This window comes from Nilaparvata lugens, chromosome 3 (genome assembly GCF_014356525.2).
Source record: "Nilaparvata lugens isolate BPH chromosome 3, ASM1435652v1, whole genome shotgun sequence".
In the NCBI taxonomy this organism is placed as follows: domain Eukaryota; kingdom Metazoa; phylum Arthropoda; class Insecta; order Hemiptera; family Delphacidae; genus Nilaparvata; species Nilaparvata lugens.
In genome coordinates, this window is record NC_052506.1 from 39,911,648 (window position 1) to 39,938,060 (window position 26,413).

Below are 26,413 nucleotides of genomic sequence, written 5' to 3' on the forward strand. Positions count from 1 at the left end.
ATTTAAACAAAGCATAACTTAAGAAAAAATTTTATTTTTCACATCATGAGATCAAACATATTTATAGTTCATAATGCAGTATAAACATTCATCATCAAATTCTGCTATTATTTCTTTTTAGTATCAAATTGGTTTGATTTTATAACACACTTGGTACAGTTATTTTGTTCATTTAAGATGTTTAGAGATTGAATGTCGTTTTATAGATGATCTGCTAGTATTAAATATTTAGCTTTTTTTATTAAGTTAATTATTAGTTTGTATTAATAATAATAAACCTATAGAATACAAATAATAGAGTACTTGAATTAAGTTTTTTTTACATTATGGAATGAGCCTGCATGGGCACTGTGGTCTGTGCGCAGACTCGAGTTGGTAATTTCAAGTAGTGAATCTTTATGGAGGGAAGGAGAAAGAGAGCCTAAATGAAGTCGATGATCATTGAGGGAAATTTCATCCAAATAATTGTCATTGTATTGTATGGTATAAAGTCAGTCTGTAACGTAACGAGTTAGTATGCATCGTATATTCAGTCTGTGTATTATAGAGTCAGTCTTTATTGACATTGAGTCAGTTGGGGCCATGTGAGTCCGCCGCCCGCCACGGCTTCCTCCTCACTTAATTTAAACAATCAATTCTTCAATCGTTTTTTTAAAATTGCATGACCAACTGATGAGTAGATCTTCAATGTATTAATATAATATTATCAATTTGTAATCTTTAATGTAAAAATATTATCAAGTTGATTCGAATGTAGAGCTTTTATTGGATAAGGTCTGACATATTTAAGTATTTTTGTTAGTGCATCTATTTTCTTGCATTCATTCTTCAAATGTACTTTAATCTTATTTCTTCAATGACCACGAGAATGCTTGTTGCTATTAGAAACCTTTTTCAATTCACTATATCTGCTAAGTTACCTGATATGATATTCTGAATGTTGGTTTCTCCATCAATTGCGTCTCCTTCCTCTATTTCTTCTTTTTCTTCCTCCATCTGTTCCTGCGACTTCTTTTCGTCTTCATTTACATCTACAAGATACGATAACACTATTAATTGTCTTATAAATTGATTGTATTCAATGCACAGTTTGAAATACGTCGTTTCCTTTAACCCTTTTACAAATGAATTATGTTCAAAACTTAAAATTATTAATCGCAATCTCTCATAAAAAATTGAAAAGCAGTATTACAAGCATTAGAAATCAAATTCAGATGCATTTCATACTACTAATGTGAAAAAGCGGCGTAGGTATGAGATTTTTTAGAAAATGGTATTCCACCTTACCCACGTCAGTCAGAGAATACCATGTGATTCGCTTAATGTGAATGTAATTCTAATGAGATGTAATTTGAGTTGCTTTTATACTTTATAATTCAAAAATTGTTATCCAGACTCATCCATAGATATCATAAAAATAATAATAATAATAATAATAATAATAATAAATTATTATTATCATCAAAATCATTTCCAGAATAAACCCCCTCCTAAAAGTTTGATACAATGTGCCATATGAATAAAGTTGAGCATTTGCTTATACTTTTAGAATATGGAGCATTTGCTTCATTTTCTTTGAATAAACGTGAGCAAAACCTTTTGCTCATGCTAATAAAAAAACATAGTTTGAGCATTTGCTTATACTTCTAGAATATGGAGCATTTGCTTCATTTTCTATGAATAAACGTGAGCAAAACCTTTTGCTCATGCTAATAAAAAAACATAGTTTGAGCATTTGCTCAAAAGTAAAAGCTTTTTCTCAAAATTGTATGAATAAACTAGAGCATTTGCTCAACTTTTGAAGCAAATGCTTCAATAAAGGTGAGTCTAGTCTAGAGCAGCTTATCAACTTTTGCTCATAGTAAAATGGCACAACTAATTCGTATGAGGAAGAGGAAACTATACTAGATATTATCTCAACCAATAGTTGAGAACTATAAAACTCATTTTAGATTCAACCATGACATATATCACCATTATCCCTACAAAAGCATAAATACAAAAGATACCTATCCGATATCAAGATAACCATCATAAAATAGGAAATAGGCATTTAAGAAGATGAGAGTGTAGACGATTATAAGAAGGCTATTGATATTATAAGAATATGCTGAAGATTATTATAGAGATATAAATTTTTTCATGCTATTATTTCAAAATTCTAAACTCAACTAACCTAAAGCTCTATCCATAAATAGAAAACAGAGCAGACGACGCAAACACAAGCGGTGCACCCTTACTTGCATATTTAGCGTTTCCGTGAGCTATAAAAGCAAAGTAAGGCTACAAAAGCGAATCAGCTGATGGAAAATCTTTAAAATACGCGAGCATTTGCTCCAGAGTTCAGGAGCATAAGGTAAGAGTATAAGGTAAAGCTTATTCATATAAAAATGAGCGAATGCTTTCGCTTCTACCTTTTGCTCATGAGCAAAACCTTATGCTCCATGGTCTTGCTCATGAGCATTTGCTCTGGTTTTATTCATATGGGCCATTGAGTCTCCATACAGGGTGGGTGAAAAGTCCGAGAACGGCTTAATATCTCATACACAAAGGTAATTTAACGGTGGGTGTTATTGGGATCCTACTAAAATTGAAAATACTACTTTACTATGACTTCAAAATCTGGTCCGCCATATTGAATGCAACTTTGTTTTTAAAATAGGAAGGTGGTCATGCGATACATGATTTCGATATGGAATTTCAAGAGAAAATAAATGGCGAAAACTGCATATCGATATCTCAAACCGTTTTGAAGATATTTACATTATTAATCAATACTATTGAAAGCAGAAAAAGAAGAAAAAAGTATGAGAACGGCTCAGTATCTCATGGAAAAATGTGATTTCATGGTGGGTGTGATTGGTGATCCTACTCATATTGAAAATACTACTTTACTATGACTTCAAAAATCTGGTCCGCCATCTTGGATTCGCCATTTTGGATGCAACATGGTTTTTTTAAATAGGAAGATGCGGTTTTTTTTAAATAGGAATAGCAAGATGGCGGACCAGATTTTTGAATTCATAGTAAAGTAGTATTTTCAATTTTAGTAGGATCTCCAATAACACCCATCGTCAAATTACCTTTGTGTATGAGATATTAAGCCGTTCTCGGACTTTCCATCCACTCTGTATAATACTAGAATAGACTGATAATTGAGTTCATTTTAATGTTTTGAAAAATCAAAAGAGTAGAGTTCCTTGAAAAAGCTGAAAGTAATTTTTCTATCCATTCGCTTATCAAGTTTTAATAAATTTCAAGAATTGCTTTTCATTCGAAAGTTTTTGTAGTAGCCTAATAATGATGTCGGTGGTGAGTGACGTTGAGATGGTAAAATTGATCATTATTTTACGAGCATTAAAATAGAATGGAGCTAGAAAACTATGTAATGTAGGATACTTGTTGGGAAGAAGAGCTCAGGTGATCGGTACAAATACCTACCTAATATGTCTAATCTTATGATCTGATAATATTGCTTGGAATTACCCGATCCTGCCGTTGTGAACTTGAGTATCTGAGAAGGCCGACTCCAGCCGAAAGGGTTCCTGGATAGGACCGTTGCCTCATAGATGGTGGAAGCCTTGAGCCCAGTCAACGTGTATGATTGACTGTGCAACGGGCCTGGGCTGTACGTATCGGCTGGGATCACCAGCTTCGTCCATTCGTTCGGGCTTTTGCCTTCACCCTAGAAGCATAAGCAGATTGAATATTTTCATTGATTATCTAAGCACTAGTAGTCATCAGATAAGAATTGACAGGTACCCTTATGACTAAAAACAGTAGAATTTAGTTGGTACATGTCAATATTTTTCTAAATATTTGCAACTCCAGTACCAAATTTTGTTTAAATAAATGATATGTTTGTTGAGTTCATGGTAACGAAGTAGGAGGCTACACATCAAATTGTTTGGTTAGTTGTGAAAGTTGAGGACTCCTTACAAGTTTGCGACTATTAAAATTTGAATTTGTGGGGATATACGTGATTGTAATTTATTGTTTCATAGTGAAACATGGAAACTAAATAAGATTGCTTACAGGGTGTGCACGCGGCGGAAAAACCGGGAATTGTACGTGAATTTCATTTGGGCGGGAAATGTACGGGAATTTTGTCGAGATACGGGATTTTTTTTTACACTTTCGTCAACTAGCTAATTGTAAAATAATTAAGGACAGAGTTGAAATTTAGCCAGTGGATGAGTGGTGTATAAGTGATGGATGATGCAGTTTGATGTATCGATCTGGCGTTTTATAAATATGGTGTATCGATACGGCGTTTTATCGGTTCCGTGTATTGATACACGGAGGAGGAGGTTTCTTTGGATATTCATTATTAAGGTATGTCCACTCATGCCGAACCGAACCTCGAACAGCGCAGCGAACCGTGCACTTCGCTGCGCAGTGCGCCGTGCAGCGAATTCAAACAATAAAATGCTGTCAAGTGGTGAATCTTTTCAATTTTAATAATGAAACATCTGTACTGTTGATTCATTTTTCTTATTTCGGCTTCAAATCATCAGTTTCCGTAGTGTCAATGATATCTGAAATAATTTCAAGACATAATAATGTTCCAATCACTTATTTTTTTCTAAACATGATTAGAATATTATTTGATCATACATTCTTATGAATCAATAATTGATCATCCATTGAATCGATAGGTACTAAATAAATAAAAACCAATTGGAGAATTCAATCAAACAGGCTCTAGGATATTTTAATATATTTTTGGTAACAAAAGTATTTAGAGTAGTTATAATAACTTATTACGAGAAATAAATATTACCCAACTTGCTTATCCGGTTTTGATCAGGGTCGTTTCAAATAAACAACATATTGGATAAACTGTTTTCATCTGCTTAATGTTTTTGTTTCTAATTATGTATGACGGGTTCTAGAAAGGTTTGGAAGACAATTTTTGACCACACAGTTCTGTTTAGGGTAGTAAGGAGGTAAACTTATCAAAAGTCCCCACCCCTACTACCTGTGCTAAGAGAGTGGGGGTGGTTCAAAGGTACCATTTTTTGGTTTCTCGCAAATTAATCGAAAGCTATACATCTCACGGAGACGACTGTTCTATACAAAATTGAATTTCCTACAATATTCATCTTACAACTTTTTCTATATCTTCCACAGTTTTCGAGATATCTGCTCTTGAAGGTGTGACATTTTTGAAAGAAACACGTTTGTTTCATTTTTTTGCTATTTTAGCTCTTATAACTTCTTAAGTATTGATGAAAAAGTCCATGCTAATTGTGAGCTCATAGAGCATAAAATTCTCTTCAATTTGATGTATAATTCCACACTTTTACGCATTTCCCTACGACCTTTTGCAGCAGCTTTATTTAGTGTTAAATGTGAAATTTCCAGTTTTGCAACAATAGAACAATTGACAAAGGAATTTGGAAGGAGTGTTTTGAACACAATTTTTGACTTTGCAGCTTTGTTTGATACTAGTTAGGAGGAGAACATATCAGAAGTCCCCATCCCTACCCCATTTGTTGAAGGGATGAGGGTGATTTAAATGTTACATTCTTTAGCTTTTTGCTTCCAGCTTATATCTTGGCAACAATGCGTTCAACCAAGATGACTGCTCTAAAATGAAGATAAGTGGAGTTTTGTGATATTTCCAACAGTTTTCGAGAAATCCGGTCTTGAAAGTGTGGAATTGTTGGAATAACAGGTTTTTATGAATTTTTGGCGCTTTCAGGGCTTATAACTCTCCAGCAATGCAATGCTAAAATGAATATTGTAGCTCATTGTAGGTTTGTGGAGTATCAATTCTGGAGTATCAATTTGATGTTGTATTGTTTCACTGTTTGAAGTTTTTCCCTCATTGTTATAGCAGCTTTAATGCAGGGGGTTGAATTTTCAATTTAAACAAGTAGTGATCATTTGATAATGAAATTTGAAGGGGTTGTCTGCAACATAATAATTGACTTTGCTGCTGCTCTTTGCAGCTAAGAAGTTGAACATAGCATAAGTGCGCATCTTCATCTCCTCTGTTAAAGGTGTGGAACAGCTGAGTTGACACTTGATACAGAATTGAAAATGTTACCCCCCCCCTACATCGAAGCTGCTATAACAATGAGAGGAAAGCTTTAAATAGTGAGACAATAAATCAAATCAAAGAGAATTCAATGCTCTACAAACCTACAATGAGCATTGATTTTTGCAATGCACTGCTGGAGAGTTATAAGCCCTGAAAGTGTTGAAAATTAGATAAAAACCGTACTATTTCAACAATTCCACACTTTCAAGACCGGATTTCTCAAAAACTGTTGGAAATATCACAAAACTCCACTTAACAGGAATTGTAGAGAATTTATCAAACTTCATTTTAGAGCAGTTATCTTGGTTGAACGCATTGTTGCCAAGATATAAGCGTGGAAGCAAAAGCTTCAACAAATGGGGTAGGGATGGGGACTTCTGATATGTTCTCCTCCTAACTAGTATCAAACAAAGCTGCTAAGTCAAAAATTGTGTTCAAAACACTCCTTCCAAATTCCTTTTTCAATTGGTCTATTGTTGCAAAACTGGAGATTTCACATTCAACACTAAAGCTGCTGCAAAAGTCGTAGGGAAATGCGTAAAAGTGTGGAATTATACATCAAATTGAAGAGAATTTTATGCTCTATGAGCTCATAATTAACATGGATTTTTCCATCGATTCTTAAGAAGTTATAAGAGCTAAAATAGCAAAAAATGGAAGCAAACGTGTTTCTTTCAAAAATGTTACACCTTCAAGAGCAGATATCTCGTAAACTGTGGAAGATATAGAAAAAAATGTAAGATGAATATTGTAGGAAATTATGTAAGCTTCAATTTTGTATAGAACAGTCATCTCCGTTAGATCTATAGCTTTCGAGTTATTTGCGGGAAACCAAAAATGGTATCTTTGAACCACCACCCCCTCAGCACAGTGGGTAGGGATGGGGACTTTTGATATGTTTACCTCCTTACTACCCTTATCAGATCTGCGGGGACAAAAATTGTTTTCCAAACTTTTCCTTCTGTACCCTTTTTTGAGCATTCAAATTCATACTTCTGCCTGGACTATAGTGAGGTCCACGTTATAATGGCAGTGGATAAAGATAGAAGAATAGTGATGCCGATTCAGCTTTAAGTACGGTTGAAAGAGCGGCTAGTGGGACGATGAACGGTTCGGAGAACTGCGCGGCGGTTGTTTCAATTTCAATTTAATTTATTGCCAATTAGAATATTCAAAACATATTACAAACTCTTTATAATATGACATATCATTGAAAATATAATTAAATAAACATAATAACTCATACATATAATTGAATAAAATTAAAATTAAATATAAACCAGCTGAGTGTTAAAATTATTAACATTTATGGCTAATGTTCGCTGCAGGGCGGATTGTACGATTCGCTACGCTGTTCGAGGTTCGTTTCGGCATGTGTGGAAATACCTTTATATCCATTTGAGGTATAGTTCCGTATCTGGTGTAGGTATTATTGATGTTGAAATTATTGATAGTAAATCAAATTACACACACATGTTTTTCAGAACCTAAAATGTTCTGTTTAATATTAGTCCAGTCAATATAGACATGAAAAAGGGATGTGCTTTCATTATAATATTGTAGCTCTGATTTTTCAATATATTGTTCAAATAAGAGAAGTCCAGAACGAATTTTTGCATGCAAAATTTCCTTATGCTAGATACAGAATGGCCCAAACACCTCGTATTTTCAGTTCATTTTCTAGTTTTCAGCTTATTTCCGCCAAATCCAGTCGTCGGACAGTTAAATTTGCTCTTGCTTTTTTCAGATTATAAAATTCTGAATAAAATGAAATCACTTGGAGCTTTCTATAAGTAATGTGTTCTGAGTTACAAAAACGAGTAAAATAATAAATTTTAATGAATTTTAGTTTTCAATCAACAATATCTTCTGATTGCCACAATTCAATTGTATAATTCAAAATCCCTTTGGGCGTCTCCAGAGGGATTTTGAATTGTTCATTTAAATTGTGGCAATTGGAAGATATTGGAAATTTTGCATGAAAAATTTATTCTAGACTCTAGACTTCTCTAATGTATCCAAACAATATATTGAAAATCAGAACTACAATATATAATGCAAACACCAATGTATATACCGGTAGTGACTGGACTATAATGTTTTAAAGGGTATAGAGTAAGTTAGGGAGTTTCGGGTTTTCCAAATTAACCCCTCTTCTGAGTAACCTCATAGTAAGTTACTGTGTAAGTTACTGTGTAAGTTCTGAGTAACCCCCCCAACCTATATTTTTTTACATATTAAACATGTGTTTTAACCAGCGAGGAAAACCGGGAAAACGTGAAATATACGGGAATTTTCTGAGCCTGATTCAGTGGACACCCTATGCAGTGATATCAATCAATCATTAGATTTAATAAGTTTCCTAGAAACCGGGCCTCGTTCTTCAATCCAATCGCGAAAACTACATCATGACTTCAATAAACGTTACTCAATGGAAAGAATGCCAATTTGGTAATAAAAGCTGTATTAGAAAATGTTATTCTCATTGTTTCTACTTACACTATGTATCCTGAAGAGAAGCGAGTATTCATAGATTGCCGAATAACTATCGACTTGCCAAACTAGAGTGAAACTGCCTTCGTCTGTTTGGTGCGGTGTTTTCTTAAGTACAGCTGGATTGGCGATTCCTGTATAGAAAAGATTCACTTCATCAGAAATTCCTCGTTTTCAAATTAGGAGAAATCTGCTAATTTGAATTGTTTAATATTTTGTTCATCTCGTTGTTTAATCAATGCTGGAGTGTATGTTTTCTGAGATACTACTACTTTAGTGTCATTATTGTAAAAGCCAACATTTTTTCATTCCAATAATGAAATAATCCAGTTTTTAGTTAGTTGACGTAGAATTAACATTCATTAGTTGAATAAATGAATGAATCTAATCTCTTATACTCACGCAGAGCACTGAATTCTTATAATATTATTTCACATATCTATCTATTCAAGTAATTGGCTACCACTAAAGTCATCAATGTTGTTTTTCATAACACAACACTCTTGATAATAACTCTTTTGTCACAAAATTTGTTTTCAAATGTATATTTTAATTGACTTACTTTATGATTGAGCAATTTGGATTGCATTTCATTTCTGATGAGGAGGAGGATCAGACTCAGGCTAATGTGGCTGATGTCGGCATTAGAAGTTGAATGAATTCTTCAATGCTCAATCAAAGAGGAAGTTAATATAAATATTTACTTGCAAAATTTTTGTTATTACAGCAGAGTTATTAGGATATACTCTTCAATTTCAAATTCAAAAGCTATTAACTTCTACTCACGTTTGTGGAGTAACTTTTGTACGCTGGGCCTTTTTTCAACACTGGTTGACACTTCCGTTGATGAATTTACAGTTAGCAGCGTGGGTGGCTATTATTTTTGTCTGTTAGCAACGAATTTCAAGAAAGCTGGATTCAATTTAGCATTTCAAACCAAAAATAAAATCAAAAACCTATTAACCAAAAGAGAACAGAAACAAAACTTGTATGAAAACCCAGGGGTATACAAGCTCAACTGCTCAGATTGTCATAAATACTACTTAGGTCAGAGCAGACATTCATTTGAAAAGAGATTCAAAGAACACCTCAACAAACAGTCAATCAATATCTTCCATCTACACGATAGAAAAACCCACACCTATACAGACATAGCCACAAATTAAAAAATATTACACATTGAAAACAAAGGACCTGAACTGAACACTCTAGAACAATTTGAAATATATAAACATATCAAAAAGAGACCACAACAACATCTATGATGAACATACAAATTCCAAATTCCACAGCCTCTTCAACCTCCTACTCCAATAATCTGGAAATTCAAACATTCTCGCCACCCCCGCCGCCAACCATTCAAATAATCCCACCACTCCTACTAAATTCCACAACGGAAGTATCAACCACTGTTGAAAAAGGTCCCAGCGTCCGAAAGCGCTCCACAAACGTGTAAAGAAGCTAATAGCATTTAATCATGAAAATCAGACTGCTCTGTCATAATTCAAGTATTTGAAAATGAGAGTTATTATCGTCAATAATAATTATCATCAAAAGTCTCTAGCTTGTGATTCTGGAAATTCTCTACTTTTCTGAAATAGCTAACAAGTTTTAAATTCCGATAATGGATGTTTGAGTTCTTGAATAAACAACGTATAAGACGTCACTTTTGTTTCTTCGACAAGGAAGTAATCATGAAAAAAAGTACTTACCAGATAAATGCATAGTTTGTTGGCCTGTGCCTACACTGTTCTTTGCTTTGCAAGTGAAGTAGCCAAAGTCTTCTTTCCGTACATTTCTGATGATGAGAGAGTATTTGTCATTATTCCTGTGTTTCATTATTCTTGGCCTCTCATCTATTACAGCATCTTGTCTATACCATTCCACCTTAAAAAAAATATAAATGTTAATTTCAAATTCCCATTTCAAACAGTATATTCGCAGACATTTGAAAAGGAATGAAAACTTGAATGCAGTAATATGATTAGTACCATTGAAATGGTAATTAATGTAGGACTATTTCTTTATTCACAACTAACTTACCCGGCGTACCGCCAAAAAGTCAATGTATCTCATGTCACTCTTGACTTTATTATTTGGTGAATCATGAAATTTATCTGACAATCAATATTTTTCATCCACCTACTGTCTAAAGTACTTACTTTACTCCCTGGAACATAATACAAAAGTGTCACTTTTTCGCTCTCTGTATTAAAAAACGGTAAAACTCTCTAGGGAAGAAAAGTAACTCCATTTAAATAACATGGGAAGCATCTCTATTTTAAAAGGTATTAAGGTTATAAGGTATAAACTCAGATGAGGAAGCATAGTAGAGTAGTCATTGAACCAACTAAATTTGATCGATTGAGTAATATTGACCTCAACCAGAAATTTGATTAACATATGAAATATATGTTCATCAAATTACCTGTTACATACTTCATATTAAGTTAGTACACTATAAAAATTTAGAAATATTTATTTAATGTTTCATGTTATTCAAAATACCAGCAACAAATATTTCCCATCAACAATCAAATTTGTGACGCGAACATGTTGTAGTAATGAGTCGGCCATTGTTTTTACAACTTTTGCCGACAGATAGCGTATAGCGCTGTCGGCGGTGATTACTTCCAGATGTTCACTTTTTAGGTCATGTTGTAACACATTGTTACTGGTCACGTAAGTTTTTAAAATTATTTTATCTTCAGTTTTTATAAAAATGTAGGTGGAGGAAAAATGTTGTGTATATCATGAATGAAAAATGCTTTTTCTCCCTCAGGGAAATTGTTGCCCTCGGCTTCGTTTCATCCATTACAAAATGTATAATAAAAAAGTGATGAGCCAAATCTTTCCCTTCAGGGAGAAAAGTGGCATTTTTCACTGTAGATATACAAATAACTATTCATTTACATCTCAATAAGGACTTCCTATATGCTTAGTCATGCAGCATTTATTATTCCGAAAACATATTCTTCTCAATCAATTGGTAGTTATATCTATCAGTAAAGTGTTGAATTAAAAAATATAGGTTAAATCAGTGTTTCAAAGATGAATTTAATGTTTTCATAGTTGTTGATTGTCAATAGATGGTCTAGGAAATATGCATATGCGATGTACGATGAATTACACAGAATTCCATATTCTTTCCATTTTCCATTTTAGGATGAATATAATCTAAGCTAAATTAAAAAAATAGTCTGTCATTCTTCAATAATTAATGAATGTAATTTATGAACAACACTCTTTCATGAAGTGAATAATTTTTTTCCAACATTTTCCAGTTTCTCAATGATAGGGGAATAAAAATAATCAATAATGATAATTATTAATAATAATCAACAATAATCAATTGTTTAGGTCTTCTAAGGAATGATTATCTACAGCTGGTACCAATCAACTACACTTGAACTCCAAACTACCGTTTTAATACCAGTAAAAAATTTATCACAGGGTGACGTGTTTAACAGCTGGTAACTTCAGATGCTAATTCTTATTATCACAATATGATCTTGAATCATGATCATCTTTCCGTTCTTCGGTAGCCGCTCGGCCAAAAATTTTGAAAACATAGGTCTGTAAAATGGATTAATAAATAATAATTATTAGCCCCCCTATTAAAATTCCTGGTCGGAAACCATCTCCAATATTACACTACATATTCCCAAAGTTTCATGCCATTCTGTCAAGTAGTTTTCGAGTCTATAGGGCACACACAAACATACAAACACAGAAACAGACATTCATTTTTATATATATATATATATATAGATTAGTTTCTATGAATGTCTATTTTCTTTATAGAAATGAGAAAACTTCAACCGTTAAACTTATTTCCAGTCTAACTTTACTAAAAATCTCTGAAACTGGTTGTCAATAATAATTAATTATGTCAACACAAAGCAAACCATCTAAAGTTATAGCATAATATTGAAGTATTTTATTTTTATTTGGATCAATTTGCCTTGATTTTAATGCTGATACTTTGCTTACAGAAATTTAATGACACTGATCTAATCTTGAAATAATACGATTGAAAGTATAGATAATACCGTAGCATCTGGATTTGCATGGACTGTGCAGGATAAATCAATCCTCGATCCAGGTGCGGTATGGATCCACAGCTTTTCTGTTGTAACTTCTGGTGGATCTGCAATATAAATATCAAAATTACTGGAATTAACTAGTTTCTCTGAACTTAGTAAGATAGTTACTATTTCATATACAACGAGATACAATAATTTAGGAATATATGCAAGATTAGTACATGAATAGATTACGTGTGTTGTCTTATATTAGCCTATAATAGAACATTTAAAGTAGTGTTTGGTGTTCTCTGAACATCCTTCCCGTTTCTCAGCTTCAAACCTGAAGCTTGAAGCTATGTGGGCGTCATTCTCAGCAGAAATGATTGGTATGATTTATTGACTGAGCGAAGTGAGGTCCAAGATTCAAGTCGACGGTTTGGCATTTCTCTCAATGTTTAAATGTTTATATGTTGCGCATTTACGGCGAAACGCGGTATAGTATATTTCGCACCTAGAGGAGAAAATGAGATTTTTCGGGCTCGAAATCGGGTTTCAAGAAAAGATTGAGAGCCGGAAAAACATTTTTGCCCGTGGTGCGAACGATATTTTTCGCCACACTACAGGTATTGCTGACAAAATAAATAAAGAATACAAAATAAAGAATACTTGTTATCGTACCTATCTCTTGATTTTAGTGGTAGAAGATTTGCAGTCAGGATTTCAGATTCTTTTAAAATTTCACTTGGAATATCACGGGCGTCATCATCTTCAAGCATTTTTGAAAATTTGGAATGTGCTAATCAACAATAAATAATTGAATAAAAATGGCTGCGAAGCGAATGCTGAATTAGTTTGATTCGAAACTCGAACTGAAATCATGGCGACTTTGATGAAGAAAGTGGACACTCGCCCGATCTAGCAGATGACTTATTAACTACGGACTTCCATGTTAGCGGCTAGAAAGAGTACGCTTTCCAGTCTAGGCCGGAAAGAAACCCTTTTCTGACGTCAGACGAGATACGTCTGCAAACAAGGTCTTTCAGATCTACGTAGGGACTGGAAAACAGCTGCTTTCTGTGCAGTGTGGCGAAAATAGATTTTCATGAAATTTGACAGGTTCCTTTTTTAATCGCGCGTCGACGTATATACAAGGTTTTTGGAAATTTTGTATTTCAAGGATAATATAAAAGGAAAAAGGAGCCTCCTTCATACGCCAATATTAGAGTAAAAATCAGACTATAGAATTATTCATCATAAATCAGCTGACAAGTGATTACACAGATGTGTGGAGAAGCCAGTCTATTGCTGTATTTCCATAAGGTCTATAGGTGCGTACAGACTTTCGTTCCGCTCCAAGACCGAACATCACTCCAGCAGAGCGATTGATGATCGACCGGCGAGCAACAATGGTTCGACCGGGGAACGCGAGAAGATCTACCATCTTCCGTAACGTTCATGATCGGTGCGAGTAGAGAGCGGAGGCGGAGCGATTGCTGTGCGATGGTGGTACGTGGGCGGTACGAGGGAGGAGCGTGCTCGGTGCGGGTTGGAAGCACGAGTATGTGTACGCAGCTTTAAGTTTCAATCAGGTACTTGTGGATGAGAATACTGCGGGAGGTCTACTGCTTACAGAACTACTAGTAACTTTAATATTAGCACAATATGTCAGCAAAGTGTCTAATAAATTATTTTAATTATTTATCGTGTCATTACTCACAAATTATTCTGAGGAATACAGACGCTACAGCAGGCTCACCCACCCCATTGTTGGCGATACATTGGTATTCACCTTCCATTGCCTTGCTGGTCACTGTGAAGGAGATATTTTCCCGGTTGGTCAAGAGCTGCAACTTTTTCCCCTGAAATTGAAACTTCTAAATAGTAGGAGCACGGCAGGAAATTGCTGCAGTGAAATATTTTTTCTGCAATTCTAGATTTTTCATTAGATGTTATGAATAGGAATTTAGATGTAATGAAAATTATGCTGATCGAAAATTTTAAATTTCTCTTGTGAACTAATCCTAGCGGTTTTCAAGAAAACACATTGTGATTTGAGATAGTACTTTACGTCACAAGTCCGGTAACGGTAGTTTACCGCATAAGTATGATTGTTTCTGCCCGAAAGGTAGTTGAGGGCAGAATTATCATACGAATGCGGTAAATACGTTACCGTACAATATTTTTTGTCATACTTTTCACAGAAAGAATAATTTCGCTGAGAAACAGTAGCCATTACCTTACCTGCTGCTCTAGTTACTGCATTCTATAAACATGACCTAGGTCCTAGCTCCTAGGTCATAACAGACCCATCTAGCTCAAATAGAATAATAAAGGCCAATGTTAAAAATGTCAGATGAGTTCTTATAACTTGAAACTTATTAGATGAGTTAGTTCTAATAATATGTTAGTTATTCTATTAGTTACTTAGATATTATTAACTCACTCTCTTCTTCTCACTAAAGTTCTCAACAATAAGAAGTTTAAATTATTGTTACCAATATAACAACTGAAGACTTAACGCTAAGACTATTATAGCTATTTGAATCAATTTGAATTTTCCAATTTCGGAACTGGGAAACTTACTCGACTGTAAAGAAAACCATAAATGATCTCTTTACAGTATAGTATGTTGTAATGAAAATCACATGTTTTCTTGTTCTGCAAAGAGCTGTTTACCGGCTTGATTTGATTCAAGGAAAACAGCTGCAGTTGAATAAGTATAAAAAAAATATTTCTTTATAACTTCAATGTATTTTTCCACTATCAAAATAATGCAGCATTTCATTTGTAACAATAATGCTGAAACTCACGGTATGAGTGGCGATTGTTTCGCCTTGATGTAAGAAACATATAATTATTATACCTTAGTGATGCATAGATATCGAGTATTTCTTAGCAAAATACTTGATTTTAAATTTTATTGTTTTTAAAAATAAATGTCATCTTCTTCACTTAAAAAATGACTCATTTAAATTTCACCAAGGTGGAACAATATGAGTAGGTTTCATTATTCTTGCTCATTTTCTAAATTATTATAAATATATACGTAATGCAAAATAATGGATATTGAACGTCATTGTTTAATTTTTGAAGACAATCATGTTTGTTCCATATTATGAGTTTTTCGCGAAACTATCGATTGTACACCAAGTTCTCATCAATGAGGCTACCCATTAGAAAAAATATTTTTCCTAATCAAGGGACACTAATAATGTAGAATGAATTGATTAGTAAATAACCTGAAAAGTCCATGTGATGATTGGTTGTGGCATACCCGTTGCTAAACATCCAAAGGCTGCTTCATCATTCAGTTTGACTTCGATTTCACCTGAGTCCGGTAATGGGGTCACAGTTGGAGCAACTAAAATGACCAAAACAAAATATTGCTACACAAAATTCAACCATTAAATTTTTTATAATAGTAATTCAATTAATTCCCAGTTTGAGATAATATTAGTTTATTGAAAATCTAATTTGAAATAGAAATAAAATAATGATGGAAATAGAATAATAAAATTAAAAATTCTTGAAACTATTGTATTTCAGTGTCAATAACTCAACCTTAAGCTGTTGGTTTCTACTTATGAAGCAGAAAATACTATTCGAAAATAATCAATCATAATTTATTCCACAAACAAACATAACATAAAATAACAAGACAAAAAATTACAATAAAAGTGAACATCCCTAGAAATAAGCCCGCTTGGGATGTAGCCTATTACTCCTTATAAAACAGAATAATACTACTCCTAATAAAACAGAAACAGCACTTTCGGACGCTGCGTCGAAACCTTGCCTTGGACGCTGGGTCCGAAAGTGTAAACGTGAGTAGAAGCTAACAGCTTTTAATCATAAAAATCAGACTGCTATGTCGTTATTCAAGTATTTGAAAGTGATCGTTAACAAGCAGTTCGTAATGGAAAGAAAAATTAAAGAAAAATGTTATTGTCTAACCTATATTTGGGACTGTGTCAAATTAGTGCACAGGTCATAGCCTACCATAGTAGGCTGTATCATAGCCTACGCATAGGTGTTATACCTATGTATGCACATTTTCATGAAATTGTAAATTATTTTTCAGCTGTTACACTGTAATAATTGGGTATGATTTAATAGTCTTGTACTACTTTAATTTTACTACAATAATTTTATACTTTATGTTCCTGCTCGTGTTGCTAAAAAAATATTCAAAATGAAACAGGCTGATTCCTCGATACTTCTTATCAATCCTCAAAACTACTGATTAATCTGGCATTTGAATGTTTGTCATTCTTGCAGACAAAGCCCACACACAAGACACCATTTCTGTAACCGGTGGAGGTAATTTTAACCCTACACCACACCTGACATCATTTCTGTAACCGGAGATATCTTTGTCTCTATTTGATTAATCTTCCAAAATATAAAATATATAAAAATACATGTGGTTTGATAGATATTCTTGCAGTCTATACCACCGCTGCGCACCAATGTAAACGGAGGGGGGTTGTTTCTTCTCTTCTATAATATTTGCTAAAGTTTACTGCTATCAAATCATCTACCGGTATTTGAATCCTTGATTGGTTGGGAGCTCTTAGTGGATTCGTTCATTCAAATGCACAGATTATCATCATTGTCACCTATTCTAGCAACTATAGTAACTACGAGCCAGGAACTTCAATGAAAAATACTAATAAAATTCAACTTCAGGTTTATTGAACTCTAAATAGGTAGAACGAATTAATAAAAGTCAGGTAACATGTCAAATTTTCAAACAGAACAAAGTTATTCAGCAATCGATCCAGGTCAAGAAGACATACTCAATTTTTAATCTATACATTTTGGGAACCTGCTAACTTGCTGCATTTAAATTTGGGCCTCGGTCATTCTATGAAATTAAATTTTAAGCTTAATAAGAAAAACAACAGAAGTTCGGCACTCACCATTTTAACAATATTCAAACTTGGACTCTTCAGAAACACTTACATACGCTTTAATAAAACTCACTATACTTGAACTCACACGCACAAAAAATTTCCTGATTCTACTCCTACTAACTCTATAAAATTTGGTTTCGTATTCAACTCGATAAAAATTACTGATAACTGAAAACTTAACAATTTGTCCCTCAGAATGGGAAATGAGCCCATTCAGAGGACTGAGGCTCGCACACCGTTACATGATGTTTTTACGACTGATCACAGTCGTAATCAGTCGTTCGAGGCGAGCGGACGTCGTTATCACAGCAGAACTCAGATAACAAAATTTTCTTGTTTCATCATCCTAACCTTCAAGTTTAAAACTTTCATCTAAATTATTATTCATTAATTGTGATGGCGCAGTGTTATTATTGCAACAGTTCTCTGCCAGCATCAGGTGACGTCGTTACTTGTTTTGGGTGTAATAATAAATTTCATTTTGGATGCAGTCTCAAAGAATCTACATATTATCGTCGTATGTCGGAGGACGAGCGAAAGAAATGGCGTTGTTTCCATGTGCGCAAAAACTCGAAAGGGGCAACAGGGATCGCATCTCCAGGTAATGAAACCCCTACAGATAATATTAATGATCCGGAAATTCGTACAATACTCCATTCTTTGAACACTAAATTGGCAAGTATTGAAACGACTGTTAATTCTGTACAGGCGAGTCAGGTGCTCATCTCCTCTAAATATGATGAACTTCTCAATGAGATAAAAGTGCTACGTACCGAAAATAAAAACTTGACTAGTGAGATTGCCAAACTGAACAAACAAATTAGCGCTAAGGATATTATCATCAACGATCTTAGTATGCAGATTAATGATCTTGAACAATACGGTAGAAAAAATAACTTGGAAATTCACTGTCTTGATGCAACTCATAGGTCTCCGCTCGAGGATTTGAAACACATAGCTGAGAAAATAAACTTGAACTTTAGAGAAAGTGATGCGAGTGCTACTCATAGACAACCTGTCCGAAAATCTATCGCAAATTCATCAGAAAATGCTCCTGTGTTGATTGTGCAGTTTGTTTCGAAATTGGTTTGTGCTGAATGGCTTACAGCATGGCCGTGCAGCAAAACTAACTAACAAAATTCTAGGAAACCCGTCAGATAAATCAGTATTCTTTAATGAGAATATCACAGCTTTTAATAAAAGATTGTTCGTGCAAACTAGGAATAAGGCAAGATCTCTTGGTTATAAGTTTGTATGGACCTCTCAGGGTAGAATTCTTGTAAGAAAGGAATCTAAGGCACAAGTAATTCGTATTAAATGCGAATCAGACCTTGACAAAATTATTTAAAGATATTTGTACTTGTAGTGCTTTGTAGTTACATAATTTGTTTTCTTATTCATGTTATCTGCTATTTCAAATCACTTTTTATATAATGTGTACTAGCAAGAACCCGTGCTTCGCAAGGATCTATTTTAAAACTTGACAAAATGAAAACTTGACGTAATGAAATTTTGAAGAATTGAGAATAGGCCTATAACCATCCTTGGTTAATTAAGAATCTATAAGCAAAATTTCAAGTTAACTAGTCCACTAGTTCAGACGTGATGATTCGTCAAACATAATTTTCCTATCCCGTACGTGCATAAGCTAGCTCTTTACTTTATAATTATAATTATTATAGTTAACGACTGCAAGAGATAGGACTGTGGAACAGAATAGTGGTGAAACTATGATAGCGCAAGAAGTGTCTCAAACACAATAGTAGGTACTACATGAACTTTTTGAAAGTGATTTGAAAAAATGTTAAAACAACAGAACTGAATTCTTATCATTCTACCTTCATTTAGAGAGGCTTTTGTTTGAGCCGAATGGAAATATATTTATAAAAAAATGAATGTCTGTTTATGTGTTTGTTTGTATGTTTGTTTGTTCCCTGTAGACTTGAAAACTACTTGACATAACGGCATGAAACTTTGGGAATATGTTGTGTGAATATTGGGGATGGTTTCTGAACAGAAATTTTAATAGGTGGGCTAATAATAATTATTTATTAATCCATTTTACAGACATATGTTTTCGAAATTTTCGGCCGAGCGGCTACTGAAGAACGAAAAGATGATCATGATTCAAGATCATATTGTGATAGTATGATTTAGCATCTAAAGTTACCAGCTGTAATAAACATATCACCCTGTGATAAATTATTGTGTACTGGTATTAAAACGGTAGTTTGGAGTTGAAGTGTAGTTGATTGGTACCAGCTGTTGATAATGGCTCCTTAGAAGACCTATACAAATAATTATCACTCTCCTATCATTGAGAAACTGGAAAATGTTGAAAAAAATTATTCACCTAATGAAAGAGAGTATATATATATATATTGTATAGTATATATGTATAGTATTCATATTGCATTCATTAATTACTGAAGAATGAAAGAATAATTTACAATTTTTTGAATTTAGCTTAGCTTATATTCATCCTAAAATGGAAAGAATATGGAATTCTGTGTGATTCATCGTACATCGCATATTTCCTGGACCATATATCGACAATCTACAGCTATGAAAACATTGAATATTTTTCTTTTAAACACTGATATAACCTTTTTTTTATTGAAAACTTTACTGATAGATATTACTACCAATTGATTGAGAAGAATAGGTAATATGTTTTCGGAATAATGAATGCTGCATGACTAAGCACATAGGAAGTCCGTATTGAGATGTAAATGAACATGTTGATTGTCAGATAAATTTCATGATTCACCAAATATAAGTGTAACATGAGATACATTGGCGGTACGAAGTTCGCTGGGTAAGCTAGTTGTAAATTAAGCTTTATTATTAATAGACAGCCGCCTTTAACAAAATGAGTAAACTCTTCAGAAGCCATGATCTTACTCTTGAAACAAAGGTGAGACTTCTGAGATGTTACATCTTTTCTTTTTTCTTGTATGGAGCAGAATCTTGGACACTCAATGAAAACATATCCAAGAGAATAGAAGCCTTTGATATGTGACTTTATCGAAGAATGCTAAGGATAGCATGGACTGAACATGTCACTAATGAAGAGGTACTTAGAAGAATGAATAAACAAAGGGAAATTATGAACACTATCAAGATCCGGAAACTGCAATATCTGGGCCACATCATGAGGAACGACTCCAGGTACTTTTTACTACAGACAATCATCCAAGGAAAAATCGATGGAAGAAGAGGTCCTGGAAGGAGAAGAATATCTTGGCTGCATAACCTTAGAAAGTGGACGGGAAAAACATCAGCTGAACTCTTCCGCATGGCTGTGGACAAAATTAGGCTTGCCATGCTGGTTGCCAACATCTGAAACGGATAGGAACTACAAGAAGAAGAATTAATAGACAACGCTGAAAAAGACAGGCTCAATCACCAGGAATACTATAAATCTATGAGGGACCAGTAAGCCATTAATTATGAGTAGTTCAATTACTTCCATTATGGACAATCAATACGTATGAAATTTATTAGCTACCGTACAGAATAAACACTTTTTTACTGCAGTACCCCAACTACTGTATTATGAATAACCATTCGGATCAAATATAAGGAATTACTCGCATCTCTCATCAACTCGTAATTTTTATTCACAAAATATTAACAAAAAATATATATATTAAGTTACCTATATTTGATAAACTCATGGCTAGTACTCAAGTTTGTCTTTTTCTGGCCGTGCTACAAATAAATGAAGGTATATGTTTAATATTTTGTTTCTGTAATCTTGTTGTCTATTAAGGAAGTTTTCAATGTGATTTTTGATGGCAATAAAATTTAAATTTGGAAAAATAATTTTCAACAAACTCCTAACCAAAGAAAACCTTTGTGCTCTGTTCTAATCGGAATGTATGAGACACCATATACAGCTGATAGAAGGCGCAAACCGAACTGGCCAAGCATACAACGATGGAACAAACACGTGGTAAGCTCGCGCTCTCAATCAACGTAAAATCAATTCGATCAGCTAATTGATGAAATTGTTTTAAGCTTTCCAATGATAACATATGTTAGAATATCATGTGTCAATTATCTCAGTTCCACATGGAGTTCACCTTACCATAAGCTTACTTAATAGGATCTTTTTTTATCCTTTGAAATCCTTAGAGGCAAAATATCTCATAATCCGTTCTTAGTGCGCATCTAGCATGTTTGAAGAATATTTGTGCAGAGTTTTAAGTCTGTAGGCCAATTAGTTTGAGCTGTAGTGTGATTTTACATCAACATTTTCAAAAAGTGCCCTCTCCTGAACCCCCCTGTGCTCCTGATTGGAATTTTCTGATCTGATTTTTTTCGTACCTGAACGAAAAAGTTTCTCATGAATTTGCTGTGCAATGAACGGTTGAAAAGTGAAAATTTTGGGGGGCCCAGCTCCTTCAGGGGGGGGGGCAGATTTCTGAAAATCCCTTTGTAGTGGATGTTTTGAGGCTACAATAAACAATTGTGCGAAATTTCAAGTTTTTAGGCTTAGTAGTTTGGGCTGTGGTGTGATTTCAGTTTGTCGGGGCTTAGCCTTTTAGATATAGGTAGAAGAAGAAGAAGAAGAAGATGAAGAAGAAGAAGAAGAAGAAGAAGAAGAAGAAGAAGAAAGAAGCAGAAGAAGAAAAAGAAGAAAAAGATAGATTATTATGTTGCTTTGGCCTGTGATCTGTATAAATGTCCTGTAACAACTAAAGGTGCGTCCACACATGCCAAACCGAACCTCGAACCGCGCAGCAAACCTTGCATTCCTCCGAACATCTTGCCTTTCAACGAACATGAGCATATGTTTCATAATGTTATAAATCAGCTGTTAATCATTCGCTGAACCGTACTCCGAACCATTCACCGTGCCGCTTGCCTCTGTTCCAACTGCTCGCCTCACCTCACTCCGAACGCTGAACTTTTCAGCCAATCAGAGCCCTCGATTACAATTCGCCGTGCAGCTCGCTCCACAATATTTTGGCTATCCATCATAAGTGGAAAACATGCGAACATGAATACAGGAGTATGGGCAATCTTTTATTTGATTAAATTCATGTTTTGAAGAATTCATTGTTACGATTGATAAATTGATAGGAGCCTTTAAATATTTTCTAATTCAAATGAAATAACTTCTGAAAAAAAATGATTGGATAAATACCAATATTGAATTATTGTTGACCAAGAACTCAGTACATCGACAATTCATTCAACTAATTCTGTATTGATAAAATTATAATCACTTTCTCTATTGATAATCAATTTAATCAACTAACTGAAAAAAGTACTTCAATTTCCATGAATTTATCAATAGAATTATATAAATCTAAAGTGTAGGTCATATCTAAATTCACAAATAGTTCGATTCTTGTTGGCAAGATAGATGTTATTCAATGCAGGAATCATTGTTATTTTACTAAAAGATAGGATAAAATGAATAGTTCGTCTCTTTCAGGGGGAGTTTTGACAACCCACAAAACTCATTTTTCATTTGAAGAAATAATATCAAAAAGGTGCATAGGACCTTACTTTTTTGTTCAGCTTGCCAATATACCCCTCATTTCAATATTAAAATTTTCGACTGACTGTACAGTGAGTCAATCTTTCTATCAAGACTTGAATAATTTTGAAATTTTAATTAAGTAAAAATGGTAGAGAATAATTATCATGTAGATATCAACACCTTTATTTAAAGACATATCAACTGCATGCGTTTTCATATTGCCGATACAGCATTGATAAAACTGTAGACGTTTATTTAGCAGTCTCAAAAACTGTTCTAGCTGAAAAATTAATAATACATGCCACGTGTAGGCTTATACATTGCATCAGGAAAACGAAGTTCAAAACAAACTAAGGTTTTCCTAAACATATGTTTTTGAGATAATTTCTTTGATGCAGCTGTTTCACATTCACCATTATAAATTATACAGAGTTTGTGAAAATAAAAATATTAATGATAATAATTAATTATTAAAACAATACTTTTATTATATCAATAATAATATTATTAAACATATTTATCAATTATCAGAACAATATTATTGAGGTTGAGTGGAATCAGGTGGAAAGCAATAATAGAACAGATGTTCTTTTTTTAATTTCTATCATATTATTTTGTTATTTCCAATGATTACGGTACTACATATGTTAGAATATCACATGTCAATAAATAAATTATTTCATTTCCATATGGCACTCACCTTACTATGTTCATAACCTTACTTAATAGGATCCTTTTTCATCCTTTGAAACCCTTAGAGGCAAAATATCTCAAAATCCGTTCTTAGTGCGCGTCTAGCATGTTTGAAGAATATTTGTGCAAAGTTTCAAGTCTGTAGGACAATTAGTTTGAGCTGTAGTGTGATTTTACATAAACATTTTTGAAAATGCCCTCTCCTGGACCCCCCTGCGCTCCTGATCGAAATTTTTCTACATAGATCTAATTTTTTTTCGTAGCTGAACAAAAAAGTTCCTCATGATTTTGCTGTGCAATGAGCGGTTAAAAAGTACAAAATTTTGGGGGGGGGGTCCCAGCTCCCTCAGGGGGGCAAATTTCTGAAGATCCTTTCTTAGTGGATGTTTTCAGGCTACCATAAACAATCGTGCAAAATTTCAAGTTTTTAGGCTCAGTAGTTTGGGCTGTGGTGTGATTTCAGTCTGTCGGGGCTGAGCCTTTTATAAGTATAGAGATTATCACCCTATTCTCTGTAATGCACGAACATACTATCCCAGGTAAACTCAAAATTATAATTACAATTCCCTTTTAATTAATCAACAACTACAATCATGATTGACAATGATTTTCAAATTGAGGAGATGGTTTTGCCATGCAAAACGTTTCTGACAATCGATAGCTGGCTTGCTGATAAGAGCGTCCCTTCCTTGTTAGCTCAACAGATTAGTTATCCGTTCAAAATTATCTACCTTGATATTAGATCATTGCGACAGAATTTTGACGAATTTACTGAAGCTATCTATAATGCGAATATCGATATTATTTTGTTATCAGAAATCAATATCGATCCTGACCTAAGTAGCCTTTTTCAAATAAATGGTTATAAAGCTGTATACAAGTGTGCTCCAAGCAGATTTTATTATGGCCTTGTTGCTTTTAGAAAAAAATATTAATTTCAAGGAAGTATCTGTCAATTTCAGTTCAGAAAATCTAGGATATATTATGCTGAATTTCAATGTTAATAACCTGACTCTTAATATAATAAGTTTGTATAGACCACACAGTTTTCATAAAGATAATTTCATTAGATCTAGATAATACAGCTAATCTTATCATTATCGGTGATGCGAACCTAGATATTCTTAAATCCAATGATCAATTTGTTCAGTTATATGAATCAATGCTTTTTTCTTATGGTTGCAAAAAAGGTATTTCTGCTGTCACAAGAGAAGAGCTCAGACAAAGTTTGCTCACTCAAACTTGTATTGATCATTTTACGTCTAAATAGTAATTTTATTTCTCGTACCGGAGTCATCAATGTAAAGATCTCCGATCATTATATCATTGGTTGCAAAATTCATTGCAACCTACAATCGAATCCCAATCATGTCCAAAAAGTACTCAAAACTATCATAGATAAGAAAAAACGTATATCTTTATTAGAACAAAGTGAATGGAATAGTTGTCAATTACTTTCCTCTCCCAATTTGTTATATGACATGATTAAATTAAATTTTGATAGTGCAACAAAACAATCTGAGAAAATTATTCGTATTAAAACCAATCATTCCAATGATTTTAAAAATAACTGGATGACATATTAGCTATATAATAAGCTTAAAATAAGAGATATTTTATTTAGGCGTTCCAAAAGCAACCATACGAATACTGTGTACAAAAATGATTATCAAGTTTATAGGAACAAACTCAATAAAGATATCACACTTGCTAAACGAACTTATATAATAAAAAGCTTCAATGATTCAAAAAAACAATATCAGGAAGAAATGGAAGTGTATGAATGGTATTTTAGGACGATCATCTGACGTCTCAGATAGTAGAATCCTTAAAGATTTCTCTCACAAATTCTCAAATCCAGAACAAATTTGCTCAGCCTTCGCGGATTCTTTCATAACAAATATTAGAAATACTTCCCATTTATGTGCAATAATTCTTGATGACTCTGTTTCAATCCCACCTAATCAAAACTTCTATCTAAGACAAGCTACTATTCAAGACATTAAACATATAGTTCCTGAAATGGATAAAAACAAATCCCCTGGATTTGATGGTATAAGAGTATTGGAATGCAAACCCTTGAAGACTATCTTTGCACTCCTCTTTGCCGCATGATCAACCTATCTATTTTAAAAGGCATTCTCCCCGACTCCCTGAAAAATTCAATAGTTAAACCAATTCATAAATCTGGTGCATAACTTCGTGATAACTTCAATATCTACAGACCAATCTCTATATTGTCAGTACCAGAAAAAATTTTTGAAAAATATTTATTAACACAATTAAATAAATACATACTCCAGAACAATATTATTTCTAATTATCAGTATGGATTCCAAAAAGGAAAATGCACTGAGTCACTTCTAGTAAATTTTACACATAAAATAAATACTCTCCTGAATGACAGATATCATGTTCTTGCGCTATTCATAGATTATTCAAAAGCATTTGATACACTTAATCATAGGATACTTCTCAAAGAATTACTTAATATTGGAATTACTGGCAATGTATTGAAATTGTTTGAGAGCTATCTGAGTGATTGGCACTTCATGGTCAACCTAGGGGGCAATCACAGTGGGTTATATAAATGTGACAATTTTGGAGTTCCGCAGGGAAGCATTTTAGGTCCCATTTTGTACAAAATCGATGTAAATTCAATTTCCAAAGTAATAAGACATGGAGAAGTATTAATGTATGCTGACGATACAGCTCTGATCGTTGGACATAAGAATTT

The 26,413-nt window shown here is 33.7% G+C and overlaps 2 protein-coding genes across 3 annotated transcripts in view; one reads left to right on the plus strand and one right to left on the minus strand.

Moving 5' to 3' along the window:
• Nucleotides 1-14: 14 nt before the first annotated feature.
• LOC111044095 (protein CEPU-1) overlaps nucleotides 15-26,413 on the minus strand; it is a 51,890-nt gene continuing 25,491 nt past the window's right edge. For both annotated transcript variants that reach the window (XM_039423784.1, XM_039423785.1), the window contains exons 4-10: nucleotides 15,810-15,931; nucleotides 14,288-14,429; nucleotides 12,595-12,692; nucleotides 10,255-10,429; nucleotides 8,549-8,676; nucleotides 3,487-3,685; nucleotides 15-1,031 (exon numbers count right to left, since the gene is read on the minus strand). In XM_039423784.1, the coding sequence (XP_039279718.1) occupies nucleotides 895-1,031; nucleotides 3,487-3,685; nucleotides 8,549-8,676; nucleotides 10,255-10,429; nucleotides 12,595-12,692; nucleotides 14,288-14,429; nucleotides 15,810-15,931 (1,001 nt within the window). In that variant the 3' untranslated portion in view covers nucleotides 15-894. The remainder of the gene's footprint in view (nucleotides 1,032-3,486; nucleotides 3,686-8,548; nucleotides 8,677-10,254; nucleotides 10,430-12,594; nucleotides 12,693-14,287; nucleotides 14,430-15,809; nucleotides 15,932-26,413) is intronic.
• The window catches only part of LOC111044098, a 153,779-nt gene continuing 144,917 nt past the window's right edge, over nucleotides 17,552-26,413 (plus strand). Inside the window, exon 1 of the mRNA XM_039423779.1 lies at nucleotides 17,552-18,087. Coding sequence (XP_039279713.1) covers nucleotides 17,972-18,087 — 116 coding nt within the window. The 5' untranslated portion in view covers nucleotides 17,552-17,971. The remainder of the gene's footprint in view (nucleotides 18,088-26,413) is intronic.